Below are 27,215 nucleotides of genomic sequence, written 5' to 3'. Positions count from 1 at the left end.
TTATGGAGAAACCAGTCATGGGGCTCTTAGAGCCAAAAACCCCAAAAGCCAAAAAAGGGCTCCGCATTGGGGGGAGGGTTAGTCCCAGCAGGGGTTAAGAACCAGCTGGTAAACAGCTTTCATTACTTTTATTGGCATATCATCCCTGAACACCATCTAACATTCAATTGCCTACTACAATTCGATTGCTGGGTTGCTACAACAGGGCATCCTATGTTAGGAGAACTGAGGGCAATGTACAACAGGAGGAAATTAGGTGCAAAAGGCTTTTTAAGTTAACAGTTTAGTAGCCGGTCCTATTTAAAAAGCACAAATGGTCTCCAAAGCTGAGAATACAAAAGGAAGAGAGGAGACAACTTGTATGCAAATCATACACATTATTTAATTCATTTTACTGAAAAAATATAGCAGTATCTCTAACGAAAGAGGAAAGGAGTTTTCAACTAGTTCTTTAGTGCAGGTTAAATGATCGGGGAATAATACGTTTTTACAAAACCTAGCACATTATATGCAATAGCATTAATACTTATTTTGATGATTACCTGCACTTCATTTTTACTAGACTTTCGTTCATTTGCTAACGTGTCATTTCTAATCTACAAATCTTTACTAGCACTATCACAGCTAATACTTCCAGACCTTCACAAAAAATGTTGTTTTACTGTTTTGAATGTGAGGTGAATGAAAGCGTTTGAAAAATACTAGAAAAGGCAGAGCAGATTAAGATTGCACAAGACTGACTCGCTACGGAATAGAAAACTTTAATACAAAATACTACATATGCATTAAATTTTTTCCAGTGTTTTCCCATGATCCTTATATTTTCCTAATAGTCTCCTCCTCTGAGCACTGCTGCATAACAGTATGCTTTATAGGAAATTCAGCAGTAAAACATTCAAATGTCCAACCCATATGAAAGAATACATATACAAAGGTGCAGAAATTTCAATGGTGGGGATAGGCACTAATCAGGAGGAAAAATAGCAAGCCTGAAATGTACTCTACATTGCAATGAAATAGTTACCTTTCTAGGTGCTCAACATTTTAAAAGACGTTTTTATCTTTATAACATTTTCAAAATGTAAATTATCTGTTAGCTTGACACTAGAATACTGAAACTTAGAACATAACATTTTGCACCCTCTGCTTTCCATAGAGTTATTTGAGTTTTGTAAATTCACTGAAATCGGCACAGAATAGGAAAGTATAAAAAGAAATTCATATTGCAGACCTAGCATATAATTCCAAGAGGACTACCTAGTGCTGGAATGAGTTACTTGAAAGAACATACTATAACTTTTAAAGAACCAACTGTAAATATATGCTAGTAGTAGTATCGTTTAAAAATGATAAAAACACTTTTGATAGTCATGGTATGCACCTACTGAGGCTCTGTCTTATCTTGCTTTGATGTGAGAGCAATTATTTAAGAAAAAGGGAATAAGTAGAGTGAAATTAGTAATGCAAATACTGAAATGCAAGTGGTAAGCCAAGACTACAACCTCAGTTTGAAAAGTGACTGTTCCCATTTCTACTTGCATCCCTTCCCAAGTTAAAAATATTTGGTAGAATAAGGCAAGGAAACTCAACAGAAGTGTGCAGAAAATCAGCAGACAAACAACAAAAACAGATCACGCTGGGTTATCTGTGGTCACGTTCTTCAGGGTTAGTCCAGTAATTCAAGACTTAACATTCGTTTGTCTTTTATTTATTTGAATTAAACAGATACGGGTTAATAAACAGACAAAAGTCCGGAGTTAGTATGTTGGTATTATAACATTTATTAAAATAATGCTATGGGTTAATAGAAACAGCAAAGAACCAAAGAATTAAAATGCAAGCCATGTAAAAATCCAACTAAAATCCAAATAGGTCTAATGAAGTCATCCAGGAGCTAACTAAAAGCCCAAAAAGACACCACTCTCAATATAATAAAGTACTGCAAAACAAGTGGCAATTTTCAGTTATCAAAAATTGTGGGTTTTGCATTTTGTATCCTTTTCGCAATCAGGAAAAAAATTCCTTTGAATGTTATATAACATACATATAAAACAAGATAGAAAAATACATTATAAACTTGTAACAATGGCTGTAAATACATTATCTTACATGTTCTCATAGGCAATAGGTTGGTTATGTTACATACACAGCATGAATCTACTTCGATTATAAAGAATAGACAAATGCCAATTGTATACCTACATACAAGTGACACTCCCATCTACCCAAACAAAAAATACATAATACTGTCAGGAAAAATAAAGTCTTAAAACTACATACTTCGTTAATAAGAAAAAAAACTCAAAGAATGATAATACTGAGAACCAAGGCATTCAGAGATTTCAAAAGTCATGCTTTTTTTAAGTTGATCCAAAATGTCTTTATCAACTACGTTTTCAAAGGTTTGTTCACACCAAACATTTACACATCAGTTTCATAGCTACTGCCTCCACCCTCAAATAGACCTTTGATAAACATCCAAAATGTCCAGGTTTACCATAGTTGAGATGAAACTGGATCAAATACTGGTATTTTCGCATATCTTTTCTCAAATGTTTGAGTGCCACAAGTTTGACACCAAGAATGTTTAAAAAAAATATAAATGGCACAGCATTAGTGTGAAATACAATGTGTTTGAAGAGGAAGACAATGCTGGTTGGACAATAAATGACATTAAGCTGAATAGAAAAGGATGAACGTCTGTTGCATAGTAAATAAACTCAAATTGTTCTACGTGAGACAAGAGGACTGAAAGTCACCACATAAGTGTGATTGAAATGTAAGCCTTCTGAGCCTACCACTGACCTTTTTAATTGGAAGCTGAAGGTTCACAGAAGTCAAAAGTTGACCTGCATGAGAACATGTGGTTACCTGATCATCCCCAAGATTGGCACTACACCATTTGTTGAAACTTTGGGGGACGTATTCTCTCTATTACCTTTATCTACTAGTTTGACAACTGCTTGAGAGCAGAATCCTTAAACTGGAGCAAAGTTCAAGTTGATGGTACAAAGACCCATACATGCTCCTACTGAGACTTTGTTGAAACTAGTGCCACTTCTTTTGTTGGACCCACTTGCACAATAGGCTAAAACATTAGCTTAAACATTTGGGTCTAAAACATTTTACATTTGATATGCTTACAAAGCACTAGACAATCAATTGGAACGTTTTTTTTAAATAAATAAGACAACAACATGTTGTCTATTGGGAAGGCTGTGAGGTTCAATCATTTCATGATATGCTGACCTCTGCCGATACAATTGGTTTTGATGAAGCATTCACAAGTGCAACAAATGACCAGAATTAAAATATTTTGCCACATTTACCTTTCACAAAAGGGTTGGAAAAAAACCCTAAAAAAGAAAGGTGTGTCAAACTTGCCTTAACATGGAAAAGATCAGGCAACTCTGCTCTCACTTTCGTGTTCTTCCTTAACAACTTCTTTTCACATATTGTACTGGGCGACTGAGTGGCATGCATTTAACTTATTTGAGGGAAAAGTGGATTAAATGAGACACCCAACTACATGACCGTGAAGAAAATAAGGCACTTTCTTTTCTTTAGACTTATTCCAATGCTTAAAAAATAGAAAAAAAGAAAAGACAAAAAGGCTCTTTTGGTCTTGTTTCTTGACAACCACCAGGAAAAAAATCATTTCATGAAATAAAGGGTTTTCTTTGTTCTTTTTTTTTATAACACTTGAAAGTATAAAATGCTACATTTCCAAAAATATATATTTGTTTTCTGCACCAGCACCCTTGTATAGTAAAAGTATCTACTTTTTGTTCATTGTGTTTGAATGCACTACACTTTATCTACAATGTCATTACAATTATACAGCGAGTAGGCAAGCATGGCTTTTACATCCTTAATGTAATCTTTCTATACAGGGAGTTTTAAAAGTAATATTTGAACAGTTTGCCCAGTAATGTGACACATAATGCATGTACCTTGCTCTCAAACGTAATAGCCTCAGCACTTTGATCTCAGGTTGTTGCAGCTGTAGTGACTTTTTTGAAAAAAATCATTTGACATTGGATCTATTTTTTCCCATGGCACATTTTTGATTTCTTACATCATCGGGGGTAGACAATACGAAAAGAAAGCAACTTTAGCCCTGTGAGGGTACTGTAGTGACTCCACTGCAAGTCAAATTTTGAATACTATTTTCGATTCTTGGAACTACCCTTCACTGGTAACACCCCTGACCAAAAAGGTTCATGCATGATGCATCATTGCACACAGTACATTCAGAGAACTTTTGACTCCACTATGAGAAGAAAAAAAAGTTTCTTAGAAGTCTCTCACAGTAACTGCCTCTGTCGTCGGGATGAGGGACAGCCGTCTCCCCAGTCTCTTAGATGAGACTTCCTGACCAATCGCTCGTGATGAGATTCGAGTGATCAGTGCCGATAGATGAATTGGACCTTATTGCTTTACTACAATTCAGTGCATGTTCTAGAACCACTTTCACCCAACCAGGAAAAAGGAAAAAAAGCAGAGTTGGAGGACAATATCTGTGTCTTTGTTAGATGGTAAGACGAACGGACAAGAGCCTCAGCTCGCTGCACTGATGTCAGGCAAGCACAGGCGATTACCAGTTAACTGATCAGCAGGCAGGCATGGTCAGGTCATCATTGGGTGAAGAGTTCAGAGGTCAGAAGGTCATAGGTTAGTTGCCGGTGGCGGCTGGGTGGTTAGAAACAAAAAATTAAAATAACAAATAAAAATAACAAAAAAAAGAAAGAAAAGATAGAGAGGAGATTAGTTTCAGCTAGTGACGGCTTAATGACAACATGAAAAAACTAATCACAACTAATAAAAAAAAAACAAGCATGTTTAATTCTGACATACTGATTGACAGTCTACAGAATGCAATAAAATCATGACACACTAGCATCATGATTTGAACACATGAAGAAGAGCCCACTCCCACAAAACTGGTTAACAGGAAAAATAGAAATCAAATAAACCTAATGACTAATGGTTAGTAGCAGTCAAGGAAATTGAGAAACAAAAACATACGTTTTCGATCTTGACAAGAGAATTTACAGACAACAGTCAGTGTACGGATCAGTATCTGACTGCTATTAAGCATTAGTACTCCCTATGCACCGGTGCAAGCATTGAAGCAACTATTAATATTGATGGGTGTGATTATTAATAACTAGTTGTTAAAAAGGAATGAATCTACAGAATGGCAAGATGTTCAAAAACAACTGGATTTAACATAAACTATGGGCCAAACAAGGTTGATTTTTGTTCAATAAAATGTTTATTGCTTTTCAATTTTTCTATGTACAAACATGGAATTTCTTGGTCTCATGATACAAAGCAATCACTAAACTGTGGTCTAGGACATTAAGCATCGTCATGGGAACCAATAGGTGGCCAAGCCCAATGCTCAGGCCTTCATTTTCCAGTTGAAAATTCTATTTTACACAAGTAGGACACTTATAAAAATTCAAATGCATGTAAACACTGTAAAAGTCCTGCCATTTTAAACTCTATACGTAAAAAGCTTGAAGTCATTCAAAAATAGAGGACATTTCTAATGAACACTAATAAGGCATTTTAAATCTACAAACAGCCCTCTTTTCAATTTCAAAGCTAATACTCTGCAAATACAATAAAATTTGACATTTCATATACATTCCTGCTTTATAATTTTATATTTAAGAAGCCACCTGTATATACTATTTTCTTTTGCAAAATAAAAAAAAACAATTACAGTAAAACATCATAAAAAATTCTCAAGTGGAAAGTTATTCCAAATGATCTTGAGCTGTTCCTTCTTTAGTCATTCTCACATATTCTCCTTCACCAAACTTGGTCCACTTAACAGTAGTACTTTTTTTCTTTAAGACTCGTTCAACAGCTTAGTCATAGCTAACCATTTCTGAGGTTTCATATCGTTTTTTTGTACTGTTGCCATTATGACTAAGGCAGAGGAGATGAAAGTGAGAAGGGTATTCAGTGCAAAGTCAGATTTGTGCCATCAACAAAACAAAAAACACGAACCCAGTAAAAAGATGAATTCACCAATAGCATAGTTAATGACCAATACATTGTGGCCTGGTCACACATATAACAAACAAAGGGGCGGGAAGATGTCCATGGAGTAGGCTAGAAACTCCACAAGAGTGAAATAAAACTACTGCAAATATGAAAACGTTCCCTGAATTTCTGGAAAATTATGCTTGGTTCTGGAATCGGTTAGTGTTTTTAAGAAACACTGAAATAGAACTATTTAATATGGCAACTTGACATCACTTAATAGAAATAAAATATATTATGTTACTGAGACCATAACATTTATTTTTATCGTGATAAAGAATGTTAGGTGTAAAAACACATAAAACATTTTTTTTGCCACGACAAGCATTGTGTGGAGTAGGTTTTCAAAGTGTGGCATCTTTCAAGATCCCACTACGCTAGTGATATATCCTCTGCCAAGTCCCTGGGCTTCACAGTACACACAGGTTCATATCACTGTGCAAAACCATTTGCAGTTTATTATAATTAAGTCAGTCTGTGAATCAAATTCAGTTTTGTAGTACTATAAAGCTGAATTTTAGTATCTAAGGAACGTGTTAGGTGTTAAACTCTTGACATTTATAAACATTTTGGTCTTATAAGAACATATGGTAGTATGACTGTTTATGCTTTAAAGGCCTTCCCATGATAGTTAAGCCTATGTACCATATGAGAGGAACATCTAGCACAAAAGTAGGTATTGGTTATACTCTGAACCTATTTAAATCATTTTACCTTAGCCTGAAATGTGAGACATTTGCTTTTAGTAAAAATGACTGTAAATGATTTTCTATTTCCAACAGTTTTGGTATTGCCGTTTGGAACGATTATGCATCTAAATAAGTCTTAATGACAGTGGACAAAGAAGTGCTTATGTGTGGCGATCAGTAGCATAATCCTCCCAGAGCAAGAATGTGGCCATCAGAACGCTGTGACTACAATTTGTTGGGCTACAAAACACAGCCAGTTCTGCAATTTCGGGGAATATATTACTTTCAAAGTAAAATTCGGCCAACAAAACTGGAGTGATTCACTAGTTTAACTTGACAATGGCTGTTCCAGATGTTGATCTTCAGTGTCAACGACAAGTAAAGAGAATCGTTTACATTATGTGACCAGACCAAAAAACACAGATCATACAGTCACAAATTTGCAAGAGGGCAGAAGAAAATATATTTCAGCACCATAATAATGTATGCAGATCCATGTAGACTGCTTGAAATGCAATGTTAATTACAAAGCTGAACTTGGAAGATGGTACTACTGCGCTAAGGGTAGAGTAACAATGATATATACAAATGTAGGCACAATCAAAGCAATCCAAGCTTCTATAGTAGGAAAGCCAAGAACATCTACTCTGCACCTGTAAACAATGTAGGCAGTAGAAAGCACTGGTGCACCCTGACAGAGATACTAATTGGGAAAGGAGGTGAATTTGTTGTGCTCTGTTCATTCATCACCTCACATGTTCACTGACTTTCTGGCAGACGTGCCCAAGGAAGCCACTTTTTCAGAGCAATGTGCGTCTGTCCCTACTGGCGAAACAAAAAACACTTGAAATAAAATACCTTATTCCTTGCCAGCATGGCTTCCTCTTTATTCGATCCAATACTGAAGAGATGGTGCTGGCAAAAAGAAAAAAAGGGAATTTTTTTCTTTACAACGTTTTAGCCAGCAGTGGGAATTCACCAAGCTGGCAAACATGATTTTATTGTAATGGGGCAGACGAATACATTTCTCCCTAATATGGTGTGAAGCTACTTTTAGATTTTCTCACCATCTTCATGGGTCAGGCAGGGACATACCAGGTCAGTGGCAGTAACGGTCAAACCACAATTCACTGCCAAATGGGTCTCCTCGTGGTTACCCACTTGTGTTTCAGGCACCGAAGCATGAATGCTTAGCCTACAGTAAAAGAAGATTTAGGCTACCTTGATCAAGACCATCATCTTGGTGATGGTGTCTCTTCAAATATGAATTATAAATTGGATTCAAAATGGAAATTGGAAGAACATGACAATAGTTGCCATTCCAGTACAAAACAAAGTATGTAAAAGGTTCATTCCTGCAGTGTTCATTTAAATGAAAGCTACATGAGCACTGACATTAAAGTGACTGCAAGCTCCCACCAAATTGAATAAGAGTTTGCACTGGATAGGTTATTTTTTGTGATGTGTGTTAAGTTCAACATGTCTAGATCCATTACATAAGTTCTTCCTTAAGCTTAAGTAGATTGCTGGTGGTTCCAAGAAAATAATTTGAGGCAAGGAGTTGCTCGCTAGAGAAAAATGAAGACTTCTTTTCCAGCAGGTGGATGGTAAGTCAGCAGCTAGAGATGCCCAGTTAAATGTAAGTCGTCTCATTGTCGAACTTCAAAAGTCATTTTGCCTTCAGTAATTGGAGTTTAGCAGCAAATGGAGATCAAATAACTCATTTTGGCAAGACACCAAGTGGAAGAGAAGACTACCGATTGAGCTAGATCCAACCAACATTTGAAGTCATCTTCACAGTCTTTTGCGTGCAGATTCACGTAGTTTTCAGAAAGTGCATCTTATTTTTACAGTTATCCAGTGGCTTAAACAGTTTAATGGAACAGAAAGAGGAAATCAAATCTTCAGTTTTCTCCAGACAAACAGGAGGCCAGGATTCCTCAAATTCGCTCTCATTAAGCATACATCCGCTTCACTTTGCAACACAAAGCTGATTAATTTGAAATGTGTTACAATCCATAGTTTATACACTTAAAAACAGACTTTCCCATTCCCTGGCTCCTCACCTTTAATTCAATTAAGGAAGAATTAAAATCAACTTTTAACAAGCAAACCAGGTTTGAATACCATGGTGTATGCAGATTTTTATTAATCGGTTTCCAAAACAATACATTTCAGGTTTGACATGAGAATACTTAAACGCTGGTTTATTAAGTTTATTGGTAATAAAAAAATCTTCCTTAAAAGTCAAAAGGTATGAGGAAAGGCAATGGGGAAAAGTACATGTATAATTAAATCAGCTGTGGTGCTGTAAAGGTCATTTACAGGCATAGCATTTCTTAAACAAGAACTGCAGAACTAAACTAACCTCGGTCTGCGGTCACAATCCTTTGGTAAGGATGGACCCGCATATCGTGCCTTCGAACTTTAGTAGCCACCGCACCTAGTTAAATTGCAATTATCAAGACAAAGTTAGAAAACATTCACAAGGAAAAGTGACGACATTAACAGCAGGTTTTTACAAAACTGGGTTGAACATGATCCTTTTTTTAAAAAATAAAAAAAAACTTTTTAAAAGCGCAACCAAGTTAAGGCACAGTAGTCTCAATCCGTAATACAAGGAGTCATCTGTGAAGATTAATATTGCGTTAATTTCATACCTCCTGGCCTTAACCCGTTTGATACATGTATTCACAAATCCCAAATTACAAGTCTGAATTTCTTAGACTCAAATTTGAGCTTTACTAGTCACATTATTCACTGAAGTGCATTTTCCTGCAACAGGAAAACTTGAAATGTATTTTAATACTGCTTATTATTAACTTTAAGACGACTTCCAGTTGTTTGTATTGTTTAGGAAAGTTTCTAAAGCATTTTTCATGCCTGAAGATTGTGGTTTTAAACTTGAAGTATGAACAGCAATGAATTAGGCGATTAGTAAAGCACACAGTGGAGGACTCTTTGCAGTCAGCATACTAGGCACTCAGAACTGCTACCTTATGACACAGACTAACCCAAATCGCTATGAACCACATTGTTTTTAAGTCCATGTGCAAAACAAAAAAAGTAAGTGCAAGTAAGTCACTGACTGCTAGATTAAGCTTGTTTTTTCCTCAAAAGGCTGCTGAAACTAAGCATGTATTTAATTCAGGTCAGATGAGGGTTCAGTTAAGACCGTTCTTGTATTCATTCTTAGCCTTTTGTTTGGAAAGCCATACCTAAAGATAAAAGGAAGGGAATACAATTAGTCACCATTGAAAACGTGAATTTTCAGAAACTATCCTCTTACTATCGAACATATTAGTTATGTCTTCTCCCCACAAGTTGTTTTTCCATGGAAACAAATTAAATGTGCTACCCTCCAATGGCAGGACACTGCAACATTTGGCATAGTGTAAATTAAGAACGTAGTATTGCCAAACCCCGTGTCTTTAGAAACTGCGGTCTCATAAATCAAAAGAAATAAAAAAAATTAAAAATCACATCAATTGATTTCTGTGCACCCAGAAGACTGCATCACTACCACAGAGTATATGCAGTTCATGGTATCACACTACCTGTGAAAAGAACCGCATGTGAAGGACAATGGCTACTGGGCAAAGTAACAATTATCTTCGAAAAGGTTCTCTAAGTGGCTCCGCATTCAAAGAGACTAACGACAGACAAGAGAAGTAGAGTTAAAATAAAATATATTAAGGAAAACAAATCTTCATTATTACTGGACTAAACTGTTCTTGAACTGGCAGCAAAAGACCTTTGAAAATGGAGACTAAATCAAGGAATGGTTAAAAAATGTAACCATTCTTGTAAGGGCCAACAAGGAATGTAACAAGTCAGTCTTATAATAGTATTGTGATAGATAGCTACAACTTACAATGATGCAGGTTCCAGCATACAGGGCAAGGAACGTGCATCTACTGATTGAAGTCAATATTAAACATTTAATGGATTTCCCTTTCTTGAGCTAATGGAGATCTGCGAGAATAGTGTCCAAATTAAAATGATCAGACACTTATGGCAGAAAGTAAGAATGTTAAAGCACTTATGTCGTGAAAACTGGTATAAGTCTCAGGGAAACGGCCGACAGATTCTTGCTAATAAATTCCCAAGAGAAAAGCAACGGTACTCGCACAGCAAATTTCATGTTCAAAACTAGCAAAGATCATACAAATATTCTGTGAGTTTTAGTAAACTAGAAAAAGACAACTAGTAGAGTACCTAGGAATTCTCCATGTTATCTTTTACACTTTTAACCAATCCAATACAACAGACAATAGAAAAAAACGGACAGAAGCACATAAGTCAAACGTTTGTTTTGTTTTTCCCCTCGAGTTTTATGTAGTGCAAACTTGCCCCGAAGGTATCAGCACTTTACATGAATACCAGCTGCGTTACACAAGGACACATTCATTTTTGTTAGGCATGGGGAGGATTAAGGGATTTGCAAAGAAACCACCGGATGTTGGGTCATTGTTGGCCCGTAAAATGGCAAACTATTATCAAGGTATATAATAAGCAATATCTGCTTGCCAGAAGTATGTAAAACTACAAGATAGTGCAAAGTTAACCATTGGAGCAGTTGTAAAAAATTTCCAGGATACAAGTTGACAGATGGGTGCTGCATAATTCGCAAATAAAGGCAGTGTAATGTGGTCATATATATATCTCAACACAACAGGTAGCACCAAGCTTAGAGAGGCCACAGGAAGCGAAGTGAAGTTCATGTCATCTTTAATTGATCAGCAGCTTGCAAGCAGTACTCGACCTGAATAAAGCATCACTGCTCATGGCCAGACGCGTTTCAGGATTTCTATCCTTCCATCAGTGGCTCAGCAGAGAAAATGTTCAGCCGTGCTGCTCACGCATTTGTATTTGATACAAACACCCGCCCTGATAGGCGTGGCTGTCAGCACAGTCTCATGGTGTTTGTAGTTCTATTCAATGTCCCACAGTGTGTGCGCTGAACATTTCCCCTATCTTGCAAAATCATTTATCCCATGTGGGTAGATGAATCTTTCAAGGCGTTGTAACTGCCCTGCTTTTCAGCCGATGTATTATGCCTAACGGCTGAAAGTTAATATGGCCCAATATTGCCATTGGGGTGGGGGTGGAAGGGGGGGGGGGAGGTTTGTTGTGACGATACTGAAATGTCACCAGAACTTCGAGGCTGCAATATAGGACAATAATATAGTTTACACGTTATGTAATTATATATAACTTTTCATTGGGTGGGGTACAGAGTCCGAAGAAAAAAAAAGTTGTTTTCTTTAAACTGCAGCCAGCAATGGATACCAATAAGGATGTTTAGATGTTCCTTCACACAAACTGCTAATAAAACAATTGGCTCTGGTGAGGGCCAGTGGGTTTATGCAAGTCTGTGGCTGCAGTGTTTGCCATATAATTAGCCCTCTACCATTTTTTCGATATAATTAACGGGTTTCACAAAACTTGTTTCTAGATCAAATGGACGAGAATATTACTGTCACAGAATGTGCGGCAAAATTTTGATAAACTTGCTCTATAATCCTACCACTGCATTTTAAGGATTATACATATAGGTCATGCTTAACCATCAACAAGGGCACCTAGGGAAGTAACAAAACAAGTATTCATTTGTTAATCTGCCGCTGACTGCCAACCCCCACTGTTTAAACTGGCCACTAAACCTGGCACAGTATTTTAAAAACATTAAGGATTTGTAGAAAGTGTTTAAGGGTTAGATGACCCAACTGGGCACAAGAGCATGAAATAGATGGCAGGTACTAAAAGCGTCCTCGTCAAAAGAAGAACTTATTTTTAATCTAGTTCAAGTGAGAGTCTGCAAGCCTTGCTTTGATAAGTCTGAAGACTAACAGACCAGATATTACTATTACACCCTTCAAACCCACCAATACTTTATTGTAATGCAATTATCTTGAAAACTACAGATTTACACCAAACCAAGCAAAGGCACTACCGAGTAATATTAAAGTTATATGCCAAGTTTTCTTTCTGTTATAGAAACAAACACCAACAGAGTGAATTACAGCAAATATTCTTGTAGGAGTTAAAACAAGAAATAATGCTTTTAACTGCAAGACCAAACGCAGTGTGTACCTTACAACGGGCACCTGGAAGAACAATTCAGTACGAGATGCATGCCACTTAAATGCTAGCAAGCTTAGAATGAGAAAGTGGAACTATCTGCAAGCAAGTAGTGCATCTTCATCCTCTTAGCGCCTAGAAGCCTTGGCATTCGAGTGCTCTATAAAACTATATTCTATCCTTCAAAAGACACTATAAACAAACAGATAAAACTCATTTTACGTTATTCAGTGCAACAGACGACGGTGTAAATAGTGCCCTCTTTTTGTGTAGTACTGCAGTTAGGTTAAAAAAAAAAAAAAGAAGAACGTTTACAGCCCAAGAGATGGAAAGAAATTTCAGCAAGTAGATCACCAGTCCTGCTGAAAATGTGGTCAAATGTGGCAGCAGTGTACATATAATGAAGACGGCATGAATAGGTTGGCAGGTCCTGCTACTGGAGGGGAGTACATTTAAGTATGGATCTATGAAAAAGCCAGAGTTCTATTTTAAAATCATTCAAACTCCCCAAGTCCTCAATCAAACCTACATAGTAAACAGGGTTGAATACGATACCCTAGTTATAAACCAAAGCTACTGTAATATCAGATTATCGAGAAAGTGCTTTTTGGCATCAGTTTTACAGGTTGTCGGGTTGAGAACACTGAAAACGTAACTGTTCCAGAGCAGCATTTGCCGTGTATCAGGAAACATTAAATCCAGTTAGGCAAAGGGAGGGCAGTTTAGATAAAATGGTCATTGAATCCATGGTCTGAAGGCCAAGGCTACCCAAAAGGTGGCACTACCAAACTGAATTTTCTTTTTGTAATATGCACAGTAGGCCAAATGAAGGCTACTCCCATGCATTGCTATTATCGACTAGGCTACGTATCAATCAGATTGTGGGGAATTCAGTCACTGGCCACATTATTGAAGACCAATTAGCCTAGGATGTGAATTCATGCATTTTTAAGATCTGAATATTTCATTGTATTCCAGAGTGAGAGTATTCAAACTAAGGTAATATTCAGGCGATAAAATAACCCCCGGGATTCTTACTGCAGTTTCTTGTGAGCATTACCTGGCAATGCACTGCTCATTTGTGGAAAAGGAACCCATAAATTTTCAGTAGCCCTAGAAAAGACAACTCTGGGTCTTATGGAAAGGGCAGTCAAGTGGGCTTCCTTCAAACTGTTCTTTCATTCTGGTCCTCAATTGATAGAGTCAAATGCAAATAAAGATGGTAAATTATACAGACAGGCCTCGAATGCTTCATGCAATACTATAAGCCAGCTGTAAAACTAATTACCAACAGGCCTAGCAATCTATTGTTTTAACTCCTTTGCATTCAACTACAGTTAGCAATTCTATTATGAAAAAAACCTCGCTGATACCCCTGTAAAACATGCAGAAGCTTAAAAGCATTGGTCAATAATATATAACTGTCAAACAATCGAAATGAAAGAATTTAAAGATAACAGGCCACTGCAAATCAAAACATCGGAACGTCACGGATTGCTTTCGACTAAGCCTTGTCTTAAGTAGGTGGTACTCCTTTATACTGGAATTAAACTGCAGAGCAGGAAAAATTAAGCCTGAACTACAAAAAATGAAAATGCAGTTGTGCATTTAGGGTGTTGCTCAGACAGACCTTAGTTGCAGAAATATTCTGCACTTTTAACTTTTATAGAAGAGCTGTAGTGAAATACAGTTGATCTTCTACAAGTATACACCAAATTCACTTGCAATCTTGCAGCGTTCAACAAGTGATACCCTACTTGATATGCAGTGATGGCTCCTAGAACATATCAAAGCCAATACCTCAAGCGGCAAAATCACCACATGAACAATGCACAATGGATGGTTTGACAGTCAACCTGTTCTGGGAGACTCCCAACTTCCGTGTCGCAGAGAACCAATCTTTTAGAGAATTATTCAAGATTCACAATTTACAATGACTTGAAGCAATGGAACTTCGTGATTTTACAGCAGAGCAGTGCACAGTCTACTAGAGATGTTACTTTATTTAGTAAGTTGACCAGAAACTATGGACTTTCCCTAGGCTGGCAACAAAATATTAGTTTTCTGATTTAAGACGTTGAAGTCAGTCTAGCTAATGGTCCAGTGGCAGACACTAACAATCAGAACAATGAAAATGCCCCGAAGGTCACGTAAGTGACCACTCCTGCTTTGCAGAGAGCAAAACTCTTTACCTCGAGGATCCAATGCTTTAGGATATTTGCCTTCGAATCGATCAAAAGAATGACCTTACCACCTGTCCATTTGACCATATCTTCAAGACTCGACAGGCTGAGTGTAGAGTAATACCAACTCATCCTTGAACTGTCGACAGCCAAGCTCCAGTGTTAAGAACACAAAGGGTGGAAGTTGGGTTTCTTCCATATATGCCCACACCAAATCTCAAAAAGTTTCCTTTGCTAGGAAAGCGCTAGAGGAATGGCTCCTGGCCTCATCGTACGCATTTATTTGTATCAATTGATAACGACAGTGAGGAAGGGAAGCATTACGTCGTGCCACTGAGGTAATAGCACGTAAAAGATTTGGCAAATATGTACTTGTGACTTGAGTATTCTATGCAATAGCAGCTAAACTGAGAAACTGACCAATAGATCATTTGTCCATTAAAACCCTGGTTCAATCGGCATCAGAGTACAGGAATCTGGAAGTGATCCTAACAGGATTTTTTTGGGCCCCTTCCAGTTTTGTACATAGGGTGATCTCTTATGGACGTAGGCTGGTTTAGCTTTTTATACAACCGAGTAGCTGCTGCATGTACCAAAATCCCATATTTTCTACCCACTGGCCGACATTTCACAATCTCAGAACCATATTTTCAGATTTATGTCATGCTTTGATTGTATGTACTTGCCTCTGGTGGTGTACACCTTTGAACCTTCACTATGTTTTTTTGGCAACACTCATGGTCTGCTGGCAGCAACCCTTGATTTCTAACCAATCACAGCGTTTATTGCTGGATTATGATTTAACCTATAGCGTGTAACTTATGAAACCTATCTGGCTCGATCAGTTTCTTTGGTTTGGGCTGCCAAGGCTTATGACGGATAGGATTTTAAACCTTGGAATAATTACAGCTCTCCCCAGTGCAAGAGTGACTGAATAACTATCTCTCCCAACATCAATTCATTATAGGGTATCACTACAATCAAAAAATTAAAACCACACTAAACAATATTTCTTCAAAAACCTGGCAAAGAAGTAAAGCTTTGTGTGAACAAAAGTAGTGCTCATGTTTTTTTTGTTGTTTTTTTAAAACACTTACCTAATACACCACTACTATCGATGGGGTACTCAAGAATTGACGTAGCTGGTGCCAATGTGTAAGGATAATCATACGGCGTGTAGATTAAACCAGCTTCAGGTCCTTGTGGAACTAGTGCAGTTGGATGAGGAGTTCCATTTGGCATGACAGCGGTCTGTATTTGTCTGATCAAAGGCATTAAGGTAGGGCCAGCAGGCGTAGGGGTACGCATGCCAGCAGGTGGGAGAACGGGCGCAGGCCCAGTAATAATCCGTGGGGCCTGGGCTGTGGCTGCAAGAGAAAAGGCAAGGGCTGCTACAGTAAGCAAAGAAATGTAGAAAGAGGTAGAGACAGCAGTACAGCAGTACACAATATAGAAGGCATTAGGGATAAAAGAAAGGGGGGGGGGAGAAAAATGAAGGAAAACCATTAGTTCATGCGCTGACCACACCAAGTGCAAAGCACAACATGTATATATATAGGTATATGATTACAGCTTTCCTATTTACAAGTGTGATTAAGTCAAAACATGCATAAGCTAATACATGCCCAAACAGTGCACTGCGTTAAGTTGCACAAAATGGAAAAACTAGCAAGAACTAGAACTGAACACCATCAGCCTATGCAATAAGAAATACACCTAAAAAGGTTGCAATATACAAGGGGATGCAAGGAAAATACCATCACAAAAAAATGCATAATTGACAGCAACTGTAGCAATCACAAACGCAGGGTTGTAAAAAAATGAGTAGCATTTTTGTTCTTTGCAAGATTGTTCATAAACAAAGCAAGTGCATTATCAATGGGGTTTGTATTCAGATTACACGTTCCTCTTTAAAGTGAGCAGCACTGAAACTCAAATGTGCCAATAATATACGAAACAAAGCAAGATTCAGCCTCTTTCTGGTGAAGCTCAGCGTTTACATTAGCCAGGAACTCTGTTTAATGCATGGAGGTTGCAGTCCACCGGCACTATGTCTCTAATCCCTACCCACAAAACACTTCGAAAGCAATGCTTCAAGAGGGGGGACACTTTGGCAAACAATTAAGAATGGCTTCAGAACTCAGTAGGAGCTAACCACCGTTTCACTTCTGTAAAATCATGCCAAGCAGACAGGACATTGAAGACAAACTGAATGCAATGGTGAATGCTTTGGAATAGGCCACATCGAGCTACTGATAGTGATCTGTGAGACAAACCGAATCTCTATATATCATAGTGACAGTCAGAGACCACAGGAGGAGAGAAAGTTGTAAGTAGAAAGAAACTGAACAAAATGCCAGTATGGCGGTCAGATTTCTCACACCTTCTGCCTGCCCCCTCTCTGTCCAACCATCTCCCTAAATATTCTAAACGATCTTGCTGTAGAGGTGAGATTTTAATTTAAAGAATCGGAAGGGAGTTAGAGGACTTTGTGGGTTTAATATAAATCGTGACAAATTTGAAAAAAATAAAAATGAAAAAATTAGATTTGTAAGTTTTATATACTATGACAACTGAGTGGGTAAAACCATCAGCAGTCAGTCACTAGAACAGTGACATTTATAAATATCTTATTTAAATGTAAGCAAGACTGTAGGTTAGAATTTCAAGAAAAACATGGGGTTTCCTCCTGCAGAGAAAGGTGGTGTCTTCGAAACCGGAGACTGAATACAAGCGTCATTGATAAATTGCACACTAGCATATCGGTGATCCCATTACGCAAAACCGATCACCCATCAGCCCACCAACCTATTTTTAAGCGCATCAAGGAAGCATGTACAAAAAAATTAATCTCAAAAAGGACTTATAACATGCCTGATCTGTAAACGTGGAATAAAGAATAGTGAGAAACAAAAGCACAAGCAAGCTGGATGAATAAATATGGAACTTAAGAGAAATAATGATTTAGAGAGTCTGAATCGCCTGTAGATCAAACTGAAAAAACAAATGTATGTTGCTTAATGAAGAAGCTTTCAGCATTCTAATAACCGATCAATGACCTGCTACATTGCAGGCTTCCAATACAACTTGGTTTGAATATTTACAAAGTATCCAGTAAAGCTAGACAGTTTCCTTTTTTTGTAACTAGCTTGGGCAGTCAATCAATTGCAGTAGGATGCTTCTTCAAAAAGATACGATTGTGTGAAAAGAGGGTTGTATACATGTGTGCTTCTGTGGGAGAGCAGTGGAACTTGAGGGTAAAAGGGCTCGGTCTGGATTGGACGGCATGAAGGTGGTCACTCTTACGTGATTTGATGTTGGCGTCTCTGTAGGTGCCATTAAGAATTGCTAGCTCCATTAATTGCATCTTCTTAAGGCTGTCCTCTCCTTCTGCCTGCAAAGAGACAAGTCAAATGGTGATTACAAACTTCTTAACATTACACGTGTCATGAACTGGAATACAAATGGATGCACTAAACATCAAATCAGAATCAATTTAAACTATATTGCCTTAGAATAAGCAAATTACATTTTGCATCGAAAACTGATTTGACTAAGAAAGCGATCAAGTATATTTCTCAAAAGCTGAAGCTTCAGGTCAATACACATTCATCCCATGTAGCATTAAGACTGGCTATCCTAAGTACTAGGGTGATCGGCCTGAGCTGAGCTGCATAGGCACTTTGCCGGTAATTGACACCAGTAACCAGAATAATAATGCTACACTTGAGTCATAATCTGCAACAAGTCATTTGTAAAGAAAAGTTAACAGAAAGATTCCACAGAGTCAGCTCGGAGGTTAGTTAAGGGACACTGAAAATTCACTGTTCGCTCTGATTTTGCTGCCCCACTGGCTGCTTATTTTTCTCGATTTGGGTGCAGTGGTCTCAGACATTACCATAGCTGAATATCCAATTCCAACACACCATAGCTACCTACCACTTCCTATACGGATTGTCATGTAGGGAAGGCAGACAATTCTCTCAAGCAAAGGGAAGATGTAGGTGTAACCAACAAAGATTCAAAGGCATAGCTGAGGAAGCAGGTACAAATTTAATCTCCATCCATCTCAATAATGATGACCCAACTTCTAAATACAATGCCAAAATAGTGGCTACAACAGAAAGTGGAGAAAAACTATTCTCAAACAGAAAAGGCACTGGTGCATTCGTCCTTGCTCAAGCTGGGCTCTACCGCAGAAACTATGTTCACGGTGCTGCTACATACCAACATCCAGTGATGACCATGATTTTGCCATCAAATGCATACTTCTGGAAAAGCAACAGGTGCCACATTAGAGGAGATATTATAATCCCTATTTTTTGCTAAAAGAGATGGCAGTATATGTTAGACCTATATGTGTGTATACAAACCACAGCCAGAGATTGATAATAGAGCTAGTTATGTAAACTTCTAAGAACTTCCAGCATGGGAGCCCTCTTTTCCATGGTGATGCACAGAGGTAAACACCCAGAAGTGGGAGTGACAGTGATTCATATGGAAGTAAAGCACCAAATTAGAGAAGGGTGAGAACTGTCCCAAGGACCCTCTTGCACTGATCAACAAAAAATAAAACCCTCAACAAGGTTCATAATATTTTTGTAGATCTAATACCCACAATTAAGTAGCATTCATAGCAAAAAATCTTAAGGGTACAGAATTTGACATACTACATGTAGTAATTAGTTCGGAAACAGGAGGTAAAAAGATTCTCCATGCAATTATATGTATTGATCAAGAAAAACTCTTCAATCCCAAAGACGCCGGTCCCAACAGGTTCATGGGGTACATAAATGGAATAGATGGAAGCGGTGTGGACAGTGGCCAAGGTACCGGACTCCAGACTACGGGGTTCATGGTTCGATCCCCGGCACCAGGTTAACCCAGCACCATGTGACTCAGGGCAATAGCTCGCTTAATCTTCCCGTTGGCCCCCAGCGCCAGGACACCACTGGAGGTGGCTGTGCTCTTTACAAATACTGTTATTTCATATTTCATTTCATAAATAACCCAACCTTTCTAACACAATGAGATGAGCTTGTGCAAGATGAGACATGCTCTTTGTGGATTTGCAATTTTGTAACTTCACCTCTATTTTTCACCTGTTTTATTTCGTTCCGAGAAGGGGTCAGGCAAACTTTTTTGTATTCAGGTCAGTCTTATTGAAGCTCTAGCTATGAAGGCACTACTGACATCCTGAATTCCAGAGAGCCACTCAGTGAATCATGCTGACCAACTTTTTTGAACTAGGCCAGTGCATTGTATACGTTTGTAATGACTACATTTCTCATGGAGAGTTCAGAGGCTAAATCAAAAGCAGTGGATTTCGCTTTTCGTTCTTAAACAGATTAAAACATTTTCCTGTCTTGGAAAGAAGGTTGCGGAGCTAGGTTCCACAAACTCCAGGATGGTTTACTGCAAATGCCTTGCATACAATTTCCATAGCATTTGCAAGGGGTGGCTACAATGTGCAAAATGCAGCTTAAAGTGCAATGGTTCGGTTTAAAGAGAGATTATGTGTTACAAGCTCGGAATGGCTTACACTTCGAGCTTGTAAGCTACTTAGTTTGGCACTGTCAATGACTGAATCAAATTCAAATTAGTAGACTGGATATTTAAACTCCAACACGGAGTAAAACCTGACTCAACAAGAGGGTATCGCCTTGCACCCCTGATCATGCCCTAGGTAGTCATATTTAGCCGTTTATGTTCACGTTCACTCCTAGGTTCAAGTTTGAAAACCCAAACTAAGATTTTTAGTCACATTTCCGTTTTATTAAATACCCTCCCTCTGAAATGTAGCCCTTTGTTCCCCAGGTTCTAGTCTGACAAAATGCTCTTGAATATGAACAGCACCAAAATACTTTTGATAAGGTAGACTGTGCCCAATAGGTTATTCTTTCACTTGCACAAAAATGCACGTGCATACGGATGCAAAGTGGAAACGAGACTGTCAAATGTCGGAGGGTGCATGTTTAGATGTGGCATAAAGGCGTGTTGGCGAGGCGACAGAAGTGCTTAAAGCCCAGTGCCTCAGCTGAATATAAATCTAGACTTTGGATATATCTCTTAAATTAATAGAGGCTTGCTACTATTGCTATCTGAGAACACAATGCGGTACATTGTAGCAGAGACCTCGCCGGAGCATCGGCAACAACATAATGTATAATAAAGCCAATAATGTAAAATGGGGCGTATCAAACAACCTTCCGTTTAAGAAATATACCCGGACCTCAAGCCAAGAGTAACAAGCATTTACAATGCAATGGCCTCGGCATTATTAAAGGTAGAGCTATTGGCATTGCTCATGACATTTATTTTTAAATCTTAAATAAATGGCATTGTCATTTACATTGCCAATAGCTTAATCGCTCGCAAATGCATGACCTATTGCATTTACACCAACAGAGCCACACACACATACAGAGCCACACACACACAGAGAGACACACACAATATACACACACACACTATACACACAATCAATACACACACTATACACATCTACACACACTATACACACACTATACACGCACACACAATATATATACACACACACACACAATATACACACACACAATATACACACACACACAATATATACACACACACAATATATACACACACAATATATACACACACACACAATATATACACACACAATATATACACACGCAATATATACACATGCAATATATACACACACAATATATAAATATATATAAATAACGTTACGGCTCGTACCACCGACATTAACTGGGTTCAAGTTGACACCCACCAGCATTCCTCAGAGTTGTACACGTTTCTGAATATTTAATGTGTAAACAGGTATTATACGTTGGAGGGCTAATAAGCCACACAACGCATCCTAATGTTCAAAGGGAATAAGTGGTTGGAACACAGCGCACGCGTATGAAGCACTTGAGGGCGTGAAACCCAAGCACATTAATTCATGAAACAAAACAGATGCCAGTTTCAACAATGCGTTACTACTGTAAACTTCATTACAATACTTTCTGTTGATTGCTTACTGAATACTGCAACATTATGTTGCAAGCCAAAACAAACAAAACCACTTGGTGAATGTAAACTACAAAATAACTAAGCTCTACCACATTAGGCACTGATTTGAGACACTGGAAACGCGTGCTTTTAAAGTCGCTCACTAGGTACAGTCTCCACTGCCAAGGGAGAAACTCCTGTTAGCTTCTGTTGTGGCATCATAACTAAATGTCCATCTCTGAGAATACATTTCAAGGTAAATCGGGTTTGGCTTGCAGGCAGTGGAGACTCCAATCTACCTTTACGAATAGTTTTCTTACCTGTCGGTGTAGTTTTGCAGCTTGAAGATCTTTCTGGATTCACTATGCTGTGCATTATTCCGCGGTCTTGTGGTTGGGTCCGGATTCGTAGTCTTTTCTTTGTTTTTTTTTTTTTTTTCTCTTTGCCCAGGTGGGCGTCGGCGTCACACCCCCTTTGGGTGTATTTCCGGTGACGTCGGCATGCTTCCTGCGGAAGCTCCCACTCTTGGGCGCCATCTTCGGGTTCTTTTTTTCCGTGTTTCTTTCGTTTCCGAAGTAATGGCAATGTTCATCTTAGTTTGTATTTACCGCTTTGTACTTTCAAAGTCTATTCTTTAGTTAACCACCTCTTCTCTCTCCAGCCTCATCTTTCTGGCGGAGGTGGGTGGGTTCGCTAGTGAATCCAGAAAGATCTTCAAGCTGCAAAACTACACCGACAGGTAAGAAAACTATTCGTTTTGCAGCGTGAATCTTTCTGGATTCACTATGCTGTGCATAGATTTTGTAGCGGTTTCTCATCTCTGTGGCGGCTGGGTGGAAGATGAGCGTTGGGTGTTGAATATGTGCTGTAGCACCTTCTGTCCCACTTGAGCTTCCTTGTTCATTTGTATGTCCACACAGTAGTGCTTCGTGAACGTGTGCACCGAAGCCCATGTTGCCGCCAGGCATATGTCCTCTATGGGTGTGTTAGCCAGGAAGGCGATTGTAGCGCCCTTCTTCCTGGTGGAGTGGGCACGCGTCCCCTCAGCCAGTTCCTGTCCTGCCCGTTTGTGGCAGAGTTGGATTGTTTGTGCGATCCATCGTGCAATGGTCCTTTTGGTTACTGCTTTGCCCATGAAGCTGTTTGCGAAGGACACAAAAACTGTTTCGTTTTCCTGTGCCCCTTTGTCCTTTCAATGTAGTGCATGACTGCCCTTCTGGCGTCCAGGGTGTGCAGAGCTCTCTCTGCGCTGGTTGTGGGTTTTTGGAAAAAACTCGGTATCTGTATCGACTGGTTCATGTGAAAATTGGATACCACCTTCGGCATGAAGTGTGGGTCAGTCCTCATCACAACTCTATCGTTGTGTATTTGTATGTATGGTTCTTGTAGCGTCAGCGCTTGAAGCTCGCTTACTCTGCGTAAGGACGTTATCGCAACCAGGAAGGCTGTTTTCATAGTTAGCATCTTTAGGGAGGCCTTGTGAAGTGGTTCAAAGGGCTCTTTCATGAGTTCCGTTAGGACTGTGTTCAAGTTCCATGCAGGTGGCGGCACCCGCTTGGGTGGTGCGATCCTTTTCGCTCCTTCTAGGAATCTCTTCACCACCTGTGATGTGAAGAAGCTCCTGCACGTTTCTCCCCTTGTGTAGGCTACTATCGCTGCCAAGTGAACTCTTAACGAGGATGAGCTAAGGTTCTTCTCCAGTAAGTGCGTCAGGTACCTTAGCACTGTGGAGTCCCTCTTCATCTTATTGTGGAGTCTTTCCTGTCTGCACCATATTGTGAATCTTTTCCATTTCGCAACGTAGCACTTTCGAGTGCTGGGCCTTCGTGCCTCCCGAAGTACCCTCAGGGTGCTTTCTGGTAGTCTCAAATGTGCGAACTCTATGTCCTCAGGAGCCACGCTACTAGGCTCATGCTCTCTGGCTCTGGATGCAGTACCTCTCCGTTCTGCATGGACAGTAGATCTTTCCTCCTGCTGAATCTGTGGGGTGCACACTGTGTCATCTCAATGATCTGCGAGTACCAGGTCTGCCTCGCCCACTGCGGTGCGACCAGTATCAGTGTCATGTTGCTCGCTCTGCATTTGCTCAGTACTCTGTGCATCAGTGGTATCGGGGGAAAGGCGTAGGCAAATGTCCTTGACCAATCTATCCATAGGGCATTCCCCAGTGTCCCCTCCTCGGGCTGCCTGGATGCGAAGTTTTGGCATTTTGCATTCTGGCGTGTGGCAAACAGGTCCACCGATGGTGTCCCCCACCTGTCGAACAGGTATCTTGTCTCCTGAGCATTGAGCTCCCACTCGTGGGATGCCGATGTCTGCCTGCTGAGCCAATCGGCTTGTATGTTGTCCTTCCCTGGTAGGTGTATGGCTAGCAGGTCTATCTTGAGAGGGATGGCCCATCTCCATATCTCCTGCGCCAGCGTTGAAAGCGGTGCGGACTGTGTGCCCCCCTGCTTGTTGATGTAGAACATCGCAGTGGTGTTGTCTGTTTGTATCAATACCTTGTGCTTGTACAGTCTTGTTTGAAAGGCCTTCAGTGCAAGGAAGATTGTCTTCAATTCTAAGTAATTGATGTGCTTTGTGGCATCCGTCGGTGTCCACAGTCCCCTCACCTTGAGCTCCTACATGTGAGCGCCCCATCCCTTCAGGGATGCGTCTGTGGTGATGGTCACTGTTGGCGTTGGGGGCGTTAGAGGCTTTCCCCTTGCTATGTTCTCCATGGTCCACCATGTCATCTCCTTCTGCACTGCGTGCGTTACAACCACTAGATCCTCCCAACTGCCTGTAGCTTGTGACCATTGCTCCTGTAGCCATTCTTGAATGGGTCTCATGTGGAGTCGTACATTCGGTACCAGGTGGATGCATGATGCCATCATCCCCATGATCTTGCTCGCCGTCCTCACTGTCCGAGCTTGTCCCTTCCGGTAGAGGCGAGTTTCCTTCACCAGCGCCCTCGCCCTCTTCTCGCTGGGGAACACCTTGCCCTGTAAGGTGTTGATCTGTGCTCCCAGGAAGATCTTCACTCGTTCCGGCTCCATTGATGATTTCTTCCAATGGATGGAGAACCCCAGGTTTATGAGCGTGCTGGTCACTGTATGTGCGTGCAGCTTGCATTTCTGGTATGAGTTTGCTTTCACCAGCCAGTCGTCCAGGTAAGGGTATACATGTATCCCCTGCCTTCTTAGGTGCGCCGCGACTGCTGCGAGGCACTTTGTGAAAACTCTTGGTGCCGATTTTAGACCGAAGGCCAGTGTCGTGAACTGGTAGTGGCTTTCTCAGACGGTGAACCTGAGCATGTGCTTGTGCTTCCTGTTCATTGGGATGTGCAGGTATGCGTCTTTGAGGTCTATAGTGACCATGAAGTCCCCGGTCTGCAACTGTGGGAGCACCTCTTGCAGGGAGGTCATTTTGAATTTTTGCGTTCTTATGAATCGGTTCACGAACCGTAAATCGAGAATGGGCCTCATTGTCTCGTCTACTTTTGGTACCAGGAAGTATGTTGAGTATACTCCTGTGTTTCTTTCCTTGAAGGGTACCCTTTCTATGGCCTGCTTCCGCAGGAGTTCTTTTGCTTCTTCCTGAAGGCACTGCAGCTGCTTGCTTGCTAGCGGCTTTCTTCTTGGTTTTCTGCTTGTTGGCCTCGCCTCCAACTCTATGCAGTATCCGAATTGGATAATGTTGAGGATCCATTTGTCTGATGTGATTCCTCTCCACTCCTGGAGGTGGAATCTTAATCTCCCTCCCACTGGTGTCCTGTGGTCGTGGGTGTCTAGTTTGTCTTGACCCATCTGTACGTGCTGCCCCCTGGGATCTTTTTTGTGGGTGGGCACACGGATTTTTTCGAAGTCACTTGGAGGTGGGCTGCTGGCCCCCTCTTCTATTTTGTCCTCGTCCATTTCTCCCTCGAAAGGACTGGCCTCTTTGTTGGTACTGCCAGGGCTGTTTCTGATGGCCCTGCTGACCCTGCGAGTCTGCCTGGTGCGTTTGCTGGAAAGCCTGGTGTGAAGTACCTGGCTGGTTTCCGCCTCTTCCGCCGGGCCTCCGTGACGGGGTGCCCCTCTTGTTCCCTCTGAACTGCAATGCTCCCATGGATCTTGCTGTTTCGTTATCCTTCTTAAGTTGGCTGAGTTGCTCATCAACTGTTTGTCCGAAAAGCGTACTGCCGTTGAACGGGGTGTTCAGGATGCTGTGTTGCACCTCCGGTTTGAAACCGGATATCCTGAGCCAGGCGTGTCTCCTTTCCGTGACGCCCATCATCATGAGCCTGCTGGCCGTGTCTGCCCCATCCAGAGCCGTCTTTAGGCAAGAATTTGCAGCATTCTTCCCCTCTTCAATTAGCTTTTCGGCTTTCTGCTTGGCATCCTGGGGCAAGTCCTTCACCAACTGTCCCAGTCCCTCCATGATTTGGTACATGTGTCTGTTCACCAGGGCGTTGGAATTAGCCATGCGCCAGTGGGTCGCGGCATTCCGTTCGATCCTTCTGCCCACCAGATCCATCCTTTTGCTCTCCTTATCCGGTGGTGGGCCCGAGGTAGTGGGTACGTTAGCCCTCCTCCTTGCTGTGGCCGTGATAATGGAGTCTGCGGAGACCGTGCCCTGAATGTAGGCCGGGTCCTTTGCGGCATGCTTGTACTTCTTCTCAGTTCTGGGAGTCACTGCCTTGCATGTTGCGGGCTCCCTGAAAGCTTCCTTCCCCTGAGCCAAGACGCTCTCGAGCATCGGGAGGAACTGGCTCCTCGTTTGTGTTGGGAGCAATGTTTCCAGAAGAAAGTCTGCTTTCTGCTTCTCTTCGTCGAGCTTGAGCTTGAAAGCTGCTGCGGCAGATTGTATCACCGCGTTGTAGGCCCCGATGTCGTCCGGCGGCGAGGGCCTCGAGGGGTAGGTGTCGACCACCTCCTCCGGGCTGTCGGTCTCGACATCGATGTAATCCACATCCTGAAGGTCATAGGGCGCCGACTCTGTGTCTGTCCTGCCCTCATCTTCCTCCCCATAGCTGTAGCTCTCGTGGGGATTCTCGTACTCCTCCTGGTCGTCGAACACCTCGACGTCCCGGTCTTGCTCGGTGACTTCTGCGACCTCCTCTTCTTCCTCCTCGACCGCCTCCAGCACTGGTGGCTTGGTCTTGAGAGGGATCGTGAAGGCCTTCATCCTTGTGTCGAAATCTTTTTTCCGCTGCATGAAGTTCTCCATTTCTGCC

General features: G+C 40.6%; 2 protein-coding genes across 12 annotated transcripts in view; one reads left to right on the top strand and one right to left on the bottom strand.

The window, feature by feature from the left end:
- Nucleotides 1-27,215, top strand: part of LOC144763238 (uncharacterized) — an 853,666-nt gene that overhangs the window by 415,323 nt on the left and 411,128 nt on the right. The window lies entirely within an intron of this gene.
- Nucleotides 746-27,215, bottom strand: part of QKI (QKI, KH domain containing RNA binding) — a 284,910-nt gene continuing 258,440 nt past the window's right edge. For 2 of the 11 annotated variants that reach the window (XM_078648644.1, XM_078648647.1), the window contains 5 exons: nt 18,323-18,410; nt 16,114-16,383; nt 9,118-9,192; nt 7,608-7,664; nt 746-4,692 (listed from right to left, as the gene is read on the bottom strand). In XM_078648644.1, coding sequence (XP_078504770.1) covers nt 7,636-7,664; nt 9,118-9,192; nt 16,114-16,383; nt 18,323-18,410 — 462 coding nt within the window. In that variant the 3' untranslated portion in view covers nt 746-4,692; nt 7,608-7,635. Of the gene's footprint in view, nt 4,693-5,259; nt 9,968-16,113; nt 16,408-18,322; nt 18,411-27,215 lie in introns of those variants that run through there. The other 9 variants (XM_078648641.1, XM_078648645.1, XM_078648646.1 and 6 more) reach the window with 7 other exon arrangements.

Source organism: Lissotriton helveticus, chromosome 6, assembly GCF_964261635.1.
Source record: "Lissotriton helveticus chromosome 6, aLisHel1.1, whole genome shotgun sequence".
In the NCBI taxonomy this organism is placed as follows: Eukaryota; Metazoa; Chordata; class Amphibia; order Caudata; family Salamandridae; genus Lissotriton; species Lissotriton helveticus.
The sequence above is the reverse complement of the archived record's forward strand: the minus strand, read 5'-3'. Positions and strand labels throughout refer to the sequence as shown.